Source organism: Sylvia atricapilla, chromosome 1, assembly GCF_009819655.1.
Source record: "Sylvia atricapilla isolate bSylAtr1 chromosome 1, bSylAtr1.pri, whole genome shotgun sequence".
Classification (NCBI taxonomy): domain Eukaryota; kingdom Metazoa; phylum Chordata; class Aves; order Passeriformes; family Sylviidae; genus Sylvia; species Sylvia atricapilla.
The window spans coordinates 102,957,138-102,969,382 of NC_089140.1; the positions used below are offsets into that span (position 1 = coordinate 102,957,138).

Genomic DNA, 12,245 nt, shown 5'->3' on the forward strand with positions numbered 1-12,245 from the left:
AACATTAGCAATTCACCTCCATCCTCTGGAACATGACTTCCAGCCAGACAACATAAGTGCCCACATCCCATGTCATCTCTGTAAACAGAAATCCTAAAGTGTCTTTAATTTCTTGGTGCATAGTGTGCTTTTGTGCTCAGCAATAGCTGGTGATCTTCAGGCTCTTGTTTTGCACCACAGAGCAGGTTTGGACAGCTGCAAATTGGTTGTTTTTATTGGGGGAGGATTGTTGTGTTCTGCTTGTTTGATATCTCTTTAGTGTTTTATTGTCTCTCTGATACATTTGTTTATCTTTCTTTGGAGAAGGTGGAACTTTCCTGGGGAAAGAGAACTTTTTGTTCTGGGCTGTGGCGCATTTTAAATATTAATTTGATTCTCTTAGAGGTCAAGACAGCAGAGGCACTGAGACCCCAAGCTGCTGTGTGCCTCCTCCAGAGGAATTTCATCTGCTGCTTGGCATCCATGGAGTACTAACACATCACTGGGATAATTCTCCACCTCCTCAGCAGGGGTTTTGTCTTGCATAGTCACTGGGCTCTGCATGGTGTGGATGGGGGCAGAGGTGCTGTGGTTCTGCCTCTTCTTTTCCCTGGAGAGCCCCTCGTGCCCATGCTGCATTGTAAACAGGGTAGTGCCATACTCTGCACTTGCTTATCCTCTAGCAAGTCTTCAGCCTCTCCAGGATTGGAGAAAAAAAAAAAATTGATCAAAAACACCTCTTTATAACAAGCTTGTAGAAATGTAGTTTTCCCAGAAGCTAATCTATGAAAATATCTCTGTGGGTTCATTTTACCAATTCCTATTTTTGATTCTGTTATTTCAAAACATTCAGGCCCTCAGAGTCTGTGAAGGTTAATAAAAATCATGTTTCTACCCAGGGCCACATCTTGAAAATGCATGTTCGCCCTACCTACTGCTACTCCAAGGAGAAAGGAGTGGCAGAGGTTCACATGTTTTACCTTTGATTCATAGCACTGTTTTAAAAATAATGTTTATTGTGTTTTCTAATTCAAATTGAAAAAAGGAAACATTTTCTTTGCAGAATTGGTTGGACCCTGCCAAGGAAATCAAGAAGCAGATCCGAAGTAAGTTTGTTATTGTTGCCCCCTTCTGCATGTCTCCCCATGGGGACAAAGTGTATTTCACAGTCATCTTCTGTATCCTGTCCCAAGTCTTTAACAAAGGAGTTATGTACATCCTGTAGATTTTTTTACCCCATGATGATGATGAGGCATTATTGATGCTCGCAACACGTGAACTTGCATTGCTGAAAACAACTTGACATTTGCAGAGATGCAAAATCCTGAAGTTTGACATTAAGCAATGTAACCTTAGGGACTAGGCCACGTATATGAATAATTTCTTGCATTACTGATATTTATATCATATTCAGAAACACTGCTCATGCCCCATATTGAAATCATTTCCTGATATAAAATATTACTCTATCTAAATATCTTTCTTCATTTCAGAAGGTTAATCTTTGCTCCTAAAATGACCATTAAGTCAATTTTCTGATTCACATGAATAATTTTAAAAGCTCAGTTGTCACAACCAGGCATATGCTACATTAGAAACTCAAAAACCTTTCAAAGGAAAATCTTTTTGAGACTGGTGGGCTCAAAACTTGACTTGCGTTTTTTTACTTCCCCTCACTTTTTAAAATTGACAAAATGTTTACGTGTATGACTTCAGTAGGCAGAAAAATTCTTTTACTTTGCACATTTTGTAAATTACCTCTTCTAGCATTTGTGCTTCCACAAACAAATGTATCTGGTAGTTCACATTTGTTGGTCAGGCCTGGCAAAGAAATCCCTTCCCTCTCCAAGATAAAAATTTAATTTTAATTTCCAGGGTTAATTTACAGTGGTGGGAAAATTTCCCCACTTACTATGAGCAACTTCCCTTTTCCTCCAGTATTATTTTCATTACAAGTAAGTGATCTGCAATATAAAGTAATGAACATTTGCCTTTTTTAAATCTCATGAAGGGATGGATCTGGAGAGGAAGATGCTTCAGACCATGATGAGTTAGGTTACACAGATGGTCAACGCAAGTAAAGCAGCTCAGATTGCCACCACATATTTGAAATGCTTTTAATATGTACTCAAGCCATTAAATGGACAATGAAGGGTTGTGACAGCAGGAAATTAACCAGGGCAGAGGAGTCTTATCCTGGACTTGGGGCAGTATTTGCAGAAAGCAGCCGTAATAATTTGCTTTCTCTGTATAATTCATCCCAGGAGTTTGGAAGAGGCCAACAGTGGAAAAGAAGTGCTGTTATCCATAATGCTTTCCAAAAATATGTATACAGTCCTGCTAAATGTTGGTTGAGTTGTAGAGCATGCAGACCACACTGCTGGGACTTCTTCCCAGTGGTTGAGAAAGGCCATTGGTTCACACCCCCTTAGTTATAACCCACTAATTTGCATAGTGGTAGATTTTATTCCAACCCTGTAAATATGTGATGAAGACTGCTTACTCTCTATCTTAACCATCTGTGCAATTATGATGGGCTTTATCATAGGTTTGTTTTGTGTTTGGGGTGTTTTTTTGCGCCAAGGAATAGGTTTACAGGCCACAGTCCCTTCCATCTGTTGTGGAACCAGGTGTCACCTCTGGCTGCATTTCCACCCTGGGGGTGGTCTACTCTCTGGTGGGGCCATGCCCCATCCTTGCTGCCAGCCAAATCTTCCTTTCACTGTCTTAAATGGCCCAAGAAAAAGGAAAACTTCCTAGAATCAAGGACTCCAAGAGTCTTGCCAAGACCGGAAGTCCTGATGGTGAACATCGAACTTTTTGAACATTCTTAGAATCATTGAATCATTTGGATTGGATGGGACCTTGAAGATCACCTAATTTCAACCCCTGTCATGGGCAGGGAACCTCCCACTAAACCAGGCTGCTCAAAGCCCTATCCAGCCTGACCCTGAACATTTGAGATTAGATGTGTGGAAGACCAAAGTGGATGGGGCCTCCCATGGGATAAAATTTCCTTGTTGCTTGTAAGAACGGCGTGGTTTGGGGTTTTGTTATTGCTTTTCATTTGCATTCAAGTCACGTGCTAGTGTAAGCTAACTCTTCTATATTTATATACCATGTTCAACTCTTTTCTTTTTTTAAATCTTGGTGTTATTTTTTTACAACATTTAAAGCTAACACTCCAGAAATAATTTTGCTAGCTCTGGAGATACAAACCAGTATCCATCCCGTGGGTCAACTAAATTTAGTGAAATAATTAAATAAGAATTCCCCAGTGCTATGTACTTCTGCAGTCATACTCTCTGTTTGTCCTTGCAGTTTTGTCTGCACAATAATTTATGTCTGCTGAAGAAAGGAGCTATGTGCTGAGGCAGCACTCTGAGAGGATGCTGTGAGCTGCTTTGGGCAGCCAGACCTCAGCACATCACCCTGCTCCAGAGCCCATTCGTGCTCTGGCTTGTGGTGTTTCCAGCGCCTCTGTGTTTTGGGTTATTGGTTTTTAAAGCTTGTACAGACTGTCTGGTGCTTACTTTCAGTAAACCTTGTTCTCAGACTGAGGGGTTTTTTTAGTATTAGTAATAAATTACTGCACACTAGAGTCCTCACTTCAGGTAGTCCTACTAAATAAGAAAAGAGCTGTAAAATCTAATCTAGTACAGTATCTTTAGTACTATGTGTGGGAAAAATATTCTAAAACTGTTCTTATTAATTGCTTGTCTGGGATATTTTTTAAGTCTTCTGTCGATTGAATAGCACGAGCATCTCTGTTTGCACTTGCAGCATGCTTTCAGTCAATCTGTGCTCTTTTCCAGGTGGTGCTTGGCAGTTTGCATTTAATGTGAAATTCTACCCTCCAGATCCTGCCCAGCTATCTGAAGACATTACCAGGTGTTTTATATATTAAATGCCTTTTTAGAAGTGGCTTAAAAGCTATTCCTGGTAGCACTTACACTCTAATTATCCAGGAAAAGAAATGCTTTATATTCCCACTGTCTTTCTTTTTCATATGAGCTTATGGAAATATGCAATGCTTTGACAGAAAGGACAGTGTGAGCAGTGTCTATCCCCTGTGGTATGAACTATTTTGTATACTTTAAGCCTAAACTCTAGCTTGTTCAATATGTATATTCCTTAGAATATAGAATATATTCCTTAGAGTTGATTTTTAATTTTCACAAAGATACCTGATGCCCATTTTTGCCACTTATTACTGTAAGTAAAATCATGAGTATGAAAGGAAAGAAGTGAGATGATGTTGTGGTTTCATAACCATACTGAATGCAAAACAGAGCACTGTACCAGCCACTTAGGAAAAAAATAAGCACTTTCCCAGCTGAAACCAGGATAGATGAGAATAAACATGCATGTAAATTTTGTATATCATTTGACAACATAACAATCAATGTGCATGCCGTAGTGAATATGGTGGTCATGAATAGCTGCTCACTGCTCTCCAAGTCACTCAGGTGTGCACTCTACACCTCTGCTCTCTGATTTTGTATTCATACTGCAACCACAAAAAAACAAAAAAAAAAAAACCCACCAAAAACTTACCTGATCTCCTCCTTGGAAAGAGGCACAAAAACTTTAGGCCATGATGAGTTTTTGTGCCATCAGCAAACTGTTCTCCAGCCTGTTGCAACATTTTGCAACTCTTAAATATTTTTAACCTTCAGTGCTTTATGAACTACTTGTTGCTTTTAAGGTAGCATGAAGCCTTTGGCCTAGATCAGGGTTCCCTGTGGTAGGTACTGTGCAGAAAGACATTGTGCCAAGAGTTCACAATTGAACAGAAGACTTCCAAAGGAAAGGATTGCTTTATTCCTCTTCGGACTCTTAAATTTCCCCTGGGAACTATGCCACCAAACCAATGCTTTTCACTTTTTTTTCTGTTTTCATCTATCTGGTGAAACCTTGCGCTGCACGTTTCTGTGGTTTTAACAGCATTTATTGTTTAAATGTATTTTTGAGAAAGAATAACATGTCACTAGAGAGATGGCTTGTTTTTTTTGAATGACTTGGAGTTCAGCTCTTCTTAAATGAACAGTATATGAGGGTTTTAACTATGTTTTCTCCGTAAAGAATTATGAGGTAATTTTGTATGTAAGCAATTTATTATAAAAATCTAGTATGTCAATGAGTATTTCTTCATCTAGATCACTAAACAAAGTAATAACCTATTTTATTAAGAGATCTCCATGCTTCTGTATAAAGATAAACTAGGTGTTCCTACTGATAAATTAAGCAAGAGCTTGGTATTTTGGGGTTGTTTTTACAAAATTATTATTGTCCTTGTAAATGGCTGAAATCCTCTGGGCTTGGCTGTCTGCAAATTCCTGTGGAGCCGAAGCCTCTTTCCAGTGCTCAGGCAGTGTTTCTTTGGGGGCAGTGGTGGAGGAGCCCTGCCTGAGGTGCTTTGGTGCTCCCTTGCAGGTACTACCTCTGCTTGCAGCTGAGAGATGACATTGTTTCGGGCCGACTGCCCTGCTCATTTGTCACGCTGGCCCTGCTGGGCTCCTACACCGTGCAGTCAGAGCTCGGCGACTATGACCCCGACGAGTACGGCAGTGACTACATCAGCGAGTTCCGCTTCGCGCCGAATCACACGAAAGAGCTGGAGGACAAAGTGATCGAGCTGCACAAGAGCCACAGGTAAGCAGAGGGCACCAGTGTGAGCTCTGGCCTGCTTCAGGTACCATCTTGGAGATGTTAAATTCTGCAATTTATATTTTTTCTATTTTACTTAATATTTTTTGGGCAAGACTCCTCTGTGCGTCTTTGGATAGAGAAGAGCTTTGCAGCATGTGAGTTAACAGGGTCTGCACCAGAGCTGTGGCTCTGCTAGGTACCCAGCTACCTAAGGGGTATGGCTATAGTTCTGACAGGCTGAAAATGTTTTCCAGCTGCTGGATTTTGTTTAGGATTCTGTTTCCTTAACATTTATGCTAGAACTGTTTACTTTTCCACAGGGGAATGACACCTGCAGAAGCTGAGATGCATTTCCTGGAGAACGCCAAAAAACTATCAATGTATGGAGTAGATCTTCATCATGCCAAGGTATGCAATTTAGTTCTTTCACTGACCATATGTCTTCTGTGGCATAGTGCTTGGATATGCATGGACTCCCTGATTTTTTTTCTCTTGTATTTTTGAGACAGGAATTTTATGGGATGAATCACGTGTCAATTTGAGGAAAAGTAGCTCATGAAATAAGTGTAAATATATTTTGTAACCATAACATAACTTATCCTATAGATTCAAAGAAGTTACACATCAACTTTCATGTTCATTAAATAATGCTTGTCCTTGAGGAAAATACTGAATGGATGAGGTGATGAGAGAGGATTTTAGAAGCTGTCAAGAGAGTCGTCAATTTTCGTGTGATTCAACTACATTTTCCAGTTTAATAAGGCCAACCATGCTATCTTAACTGGATAGCAGATAATTTCTATGCTGCAAAGGACTATCAAGCAATTATTTAGCTGTGCTGGAAACCTAATCAGATTGATGATAATGGGGAGACAGCAGCTTGTCTTTTTCCTGAAGTGTGGTTGTTGCAGTTGACAGGGAGGGCAGTAATTCTCCTGAAAACATTCTCCCATGATCAAATAGTTTCTCTAATCATCAGCAGGCTAAGTTATGAATAAAACATGGTCATTCTTACTGTGACTTGGGAGAGTCACTTATTAGCCTTGTGTTGGTTGTCTGAGTTTTAGGGTTGTTTTTTGTTTTTTTTTTCCAAATAAATAATTACTATTGTTTTCTTCACTCTTCAAAATAAGACTAATGGATTTTAACATTTTTGAGGTTAGCAAACATCCTTGGCAAGTGAATATGAAACCAAAGAATTCTGCCCTGTGGAGAGAACTGCATTTTCTGTAAAGGTCAAATTATTGTGAGCCTCTTTTTTTGCTGCAGCAGATCCTTTCAAGAATTGAGATAAATTTGCAGCTCAGATCTTGAAAAAGCCTGCAGCCGTGTCTCTGGGGCATTTTGTAGAAGCTGTGCATGTGTGTTACAGAATTCAAGGCAATCTTTTGTGTTCTGTTAATTGCCTTCACTGAAAATGAAAAATCTGTGTACAGCTCAATGGGAGACATCTACCAGGAGGGAATGCCACTGCCTTCTCTGTGTCCTGCAGATACGGACACTGTCTTGAGGCACATTTGGAGCAGAGAGAAATGGATTGGCAAATGTCACTTGATAGCTTTTTTTCAGATGCAAAGAAATCCAAAAACCAGCAACTAAATGGATTACTGTTATAAATAAGTTACAGGCTTTGTTACTGAAAATTTTACATAACATAGCAAGAAGGCCTAAGTATTTTTTCAGAATATTGGAGAAAAGCTGTGAAGGTTAAGATGGGATATTATAAGATAACCATTTTATTTATTCTTTCCGGAAAAAGTGTTAGTATCGTGGTTGGCTCTTCTTTTTTTTATATCAGAAGACTCAGAGCAAAAGAAGTTAGTAGAAAAGCTAATATCTCTTCAAACTGATGTTCTTTATTTTAAAAAGCTGCAGTGAGAACCAAGATGTGTCTATCTGTGGGTTAAGAAACCCAACAGTCATCCTGAAAAACCGAGCTGAAGGTGGGAAAAGTAGACTCTGTGGAAAAGTCATGTTTAGTTTTAATTAGGTCTGGCAGTGAGATTTGATGGTGTCAGGCTAGGGGACAAGTATCTCTGTGCATGTCTTTTGAAAGTCGTGCCATGGCAAATGTCTCTATGTAAATGTCAATTCATTAAGGCTGTGCCAATATCTTTGGTGTTGGACTCACCACCTCGCATTAAAACTAGTTCTCAGTTATCCAATGCAAGGCTGTGATGAAAAATATGTTCAAATAGATAGATTTGTCCTCTGGGCTGTCACCATTCTGAGGAAGTCCCCCCCATTCATATGCAGCGCTAGAGGGATGTGCCTCAGACATTACAGGTAACAGGTTTCTGCCCCATGCAACCACATGGCTCCTGAAAAAAGCCAAATTTTTTTATTCAGGTTTCATTTTACGCTAGTAGTATCGTGTTGGAAAAGAGTCTCTGATACCAACAAGTAACAGAAGTCTTGAATAAACTTAGATCTGCAGCAGAGGTGGAGATAAGGGAAGAGGGTGTTTCTCAACAAGATTTTGAGAAAGTGTATCAGAAAAAGAGGCCCCTTGCAGGGGCTTCAGAACCTGAAGAAATGTGCCATGTATGAGTACACTTACATTTCAGGCATTCACCAGGCAGTGTGATTACTGGAATGATACTTTGTTTTTTAGAATGTGTTCACTGTATTTAGATATTGCTCTTCGTTTAGGAAAGTGAAACAGAAGTACACTGAAAAAAATTAGCTTTTTCTTTTCTCTAGTGCCTGACGGTGATACCACACAGGAGCCGTATTTAGGAAAAAAAAAATCTATATTTAAATGGTGATACAATCATTGTTAGACCATATGTCCTCTATTGGTGTATTTTGTAATTCTGGAGTGACTTCGTGGCACTATTTCTATGTTGTGAATTTAATACTTTTTTTTAATTTCAAGCTGTACTGTAGCTGTTTCATCATGACTGACCATGCATGCCATTGTGTTGGTCTTGAAATATAATCAGATTTTCACTGAGTGCCTGGTGAAAGATAGCTGGGTGGGAAAACCAGAGGAAAATGATGAATTCATTTCATGATTATCATAGGGTGACATCTTCATAGCTTCTGTGATCAGGTTTTTTTGACTTTAGGTTATTTCAAAACAATTTGTGAAGAACTCAGTTGCTTTAAAGTGGATTCTTCTTTTCTTTATCAGTACTAGTACTTAGCTAAACAAAGAAACAGTGATAGAAAATAGTGAAGATTTGTTTTAGACTATTTGGAGACCTCTAAAGGAAAAACAAATCTATGTTTCTTACTTTAAAAACCCACATATTTATGGGTATGTTCTGATGAAATTGTGGACAAATCTTTTGTAGTGCTAATGTGTCTGAGCTACAGCCTCCTGTGAAGCATAGGTTATAGCACAGGCACAGTCATACACTTTTAAAAAGAATAGTTTCTGGTCCAAATGCCCAACTTTATGCCCACTGGGCATTTCAAAGTGAAAATACTGGGCAAAAGCATAAGAGCATTAAAAAAACTAGCAAACCTACTAAAGCCAAGATGAGCAAACTACAGAAGAAAAATTTATCTAAGGATTCCCAAGGCTTAGTCATGGAGATGAGTGATACCAGGAGAAATAAATTGGTGTGCTGTCATACTTACTGTCAATCTGGTATTTATGCTAAAAGCCCTTTTTTATTATGCTAATAAAACTTTGCTATATGATTGATCTAATTCTTTTAATGACATCTAAAATTTCCCTCCTTCTTTTGGAGTCTTTGTAAAATATAAGGAAACATTGGAAAACCTCAGTTCCCTTCACCCTGCCCAACCTTACTATTATTTGCCTGAATGCATTCAGTGAGTAGGGTAGTGCTCAGAAATCAGGTCACTACAGCTGATGCATTAAAAAGACACAGCTCAGATAGAAACACAGGATACAGGCATCTGTGCTACTGTAGGATGCAAGGATAGAAATACTCAACAAAGTGCATTGCTTGCTATTCCAGGATTCTGAAGGAGTGGAAATCATGCTAGGAGTCTGTGCAAGTGGACTCTTAATATATCGAGACAGACTCAGAATAAATAGATTTGCCTGGCCAAAGGTTTTGAAAATTTCCTACAAGAGAAACAACTTCTACATCAAAATCCGACCAGGGGAGGTAAGGGCATCCTGATTCTCTTAAGTCAATTAACATCTTGAAAAAAAACACATGAGTTTTTACTGATTTGTTGATTTGTTTTGTCTTAAAGTTTTTAACATTTCTCTCCATTTCTATTTTCTAATTTATGCTGATTTTCTTAGGAAAGGTTAGGTATATACTTTCTTTAAAATACAGATAAAAAGCGACTTTGGTATTTTTCTGTTTACATCCATGAACTAATGGAAGGAATAAATATGGCCATCTGCACATAAAAAGCTCATCCATATAATGAATACTTTGGGGATTTAAGTAGCATATTGCTTATTCATGGAGAGCTTGTTATCCTCCCTCATGTTGTACATGAAACTGGATTTATCTCACCCTCTAAGAGATGCAGACAGGCCATACCAAACTTTATAAACATATCAGGCCAGTATATTTACAGCATTTTGGGTAGCTACACAATTAGCCTTCCCAGGTCCGTAGGAGCTGCTGTTCTGGCTCAGGAGAAGGGGCTGTGAAACCTCGTACAGTGAGTGCCCTCTCGTGGCTCAGCCGTCTGCAAAGCAAATACCGACCTCACGGGCTGAGCATGCGCTCCCCCAGAAATCATGCATGGCATGGGATGGTTTGAATTGGAAGGGACCTTAATGATCACCTAGTTCCAACCCCTCTGCCCTGGGCAGGACTGCCATCCACTAGACCAGGTTGTTCAAAACTCCATCCAGCCTGGCCTGTAGGAAATTCTTAAGAAATTCAGGATCATCACAGGCAAAGGAGGATTTCCATTTCAAACACTGGTACAATAATTGGCCTGTGACAGATGAAAACCCCTTATCCATTTAGAGTGTGGAGCTGTATAGCAGGACAGAAATCACTTAGATGAGGACTGGCATTTCTCTAATGCAGCCAATGCCTCTGGGACTGATTTCATCATTGACCTAGGAAACTCCTTGGGCCTCCCCACCCCTGAGCCTTTTTTAGAGTCCTAATCCAACATCCACAAACGTACATGTCCTCTCTCTCAGCAGACACAGTTTTAGTAAGCAAATTTCCAGCCTTGAGTTTGATTTTAAAACCCCAAACAAATAGTCACTGGCATTCCCAATGCCTGCCCCGAAGCTCTCCACCACTGCCACCCTGTTGAGCTCTGCTGGCTTGGTACACAGTGTCCTGTGACCAGGTCATGGTTCTGTGTGTAAAATAATCAATGCAACCTCTGTCCAAATTACATTTGATGATAATGTGATTCACTATCCTACATCATCTTTATTATTTTGTTGTTTCCTGCCTTATTTCCCTGTCAGCTTCCATAGGGATCCAGACTTCCTCACAAAGGCCCTTCTGTCTACCTTTCCCCCATCACAGAAACTCTATTTTATCTACTCAGCTATCTGCATGTAGCCCTCAACATGTTAAAGCAGATATAGCTGGCACAGCTTCTGCATCTGAAATATATAAATTTGCAGCACAATCTAAAGAGGTCTCTTTGTATCTCTGGACAATCCTTTTCAATTACCTGTCTCACCTCATCCTCCTCAGATGAATTAGCTCTAACCACTGTGATTTACTAACAGTAGTTCTTTCTCTGTAAATACCCTTAATCTAAGGGTGTGTGAGACAAAATCAGTCCCTGAGGACTGCTGCTCACCTCCAGCTATTCCCAGGTTTCTCACTGTAGTTTAAACTGGTGGAAATAAATCAACAGTGTTAAAACACTTGAATGATGTTTTCTCAGAAGTCTCCCAAGTCTTAACTGATCTCTTTGTTAATATAGGATATAAAACATCACTGTCACCATAAGAAATCTCTTGCTCATTACCAGTGTTTCCCCCAAGAAATGATGCCATAGATTATCATTCACAGCTTCTTTCCCAGAATACTTTCTGTAGAAGATGTATATGTGTGGTTATATACATGAGCATATACATTCGCCCTTGCAATGAGGTGATACAGACAGAGGAAATGAAGATGAACCTGTGTACACTGTCTAAAAATAGATGCACAGCACCAAAAACATACTTATTCTTTTTTCCTACCTAGTTTGAGCAGTTTGAAAGCACTATTGGGTTTAAGTTGCCAAATCATCGTGCTGCAAAGCGCTTATGGAAAGTGTGTGTTGAACACCATACATTTTTCAGGTACGTGGATTTCTTTTCCTAAAGGTGTGATATAAAACGCAACAGAAAATATCAATTCTGTCAGCAGAGACAAAACCCTTCAACTCAAAGTGTCTTTTTGATCATGAGGTGCCTCTGAGCAGATAAAGGAAGGTTATTGCTTTTTCAAAATTTGAGATGTTGCACCCAAATTATTCATACTATTTCAGATAGACACTGCTTAAAATCGCCATATGGTCCTAATTAATCATTTTGCTTTATTTGTGCCATAATATTATCAGCTCCTATAATTAAAGAGATGAAGGACTCTGCTGCACTACTGCATATAAGCTTGCATAGGGAGAACAACTTATATGGAAGATTGGTGGGGGATGTGGGTAAGAGTTTAAAAAAGAAGAGCATTTTTATTTAATTATATATGAAA

At 39.3% G+C, this 12,245-nt stretch overlaps 1 protein-coding gene across 4 annotated transcripts in view; it reads left to right on the forward strand.

The window, feature by feature from the left end:
- Window positions 1-12,245, forward strand: part of EPB41L3 (erythrocyte membrane protein band 4.1 like 3) — a 96,865-nt gene that overhangs the window by 56,838 nt on the left and 27,782 nt on the right. For all 4 annotated transcript variants that reach the window (XM_066329323.1, XM_066329332.1, XM_066329343.1 and 1 more), the window contains exons 5-10: window positions 1,043-1,085; window positions 3,795-3,870; window positions 5,416-5,634; window positions 5,952-6,039; window positions 9,567-9,719; window positions 11,745-11,842. In XM_066329323.1, coding sequence (XP_066185420.1) covers window positions 1,043-1,085; window positions 3,795-3,870; window positions 5,416-5,634; window positions 5,952-6,039; window positions 9,567-9,719; window positions 11,745-11,842 — 677 coding nt within the window. The remainder of the gene's footprint in view (window positions 1-1,042; window positions 1,086-3,794; window positions 3,871-5,415; window positions 5,635-5,951; window positions 6,040-9,566; window positions 9,720-11,744; window positions 11,843-12,245) is intronic.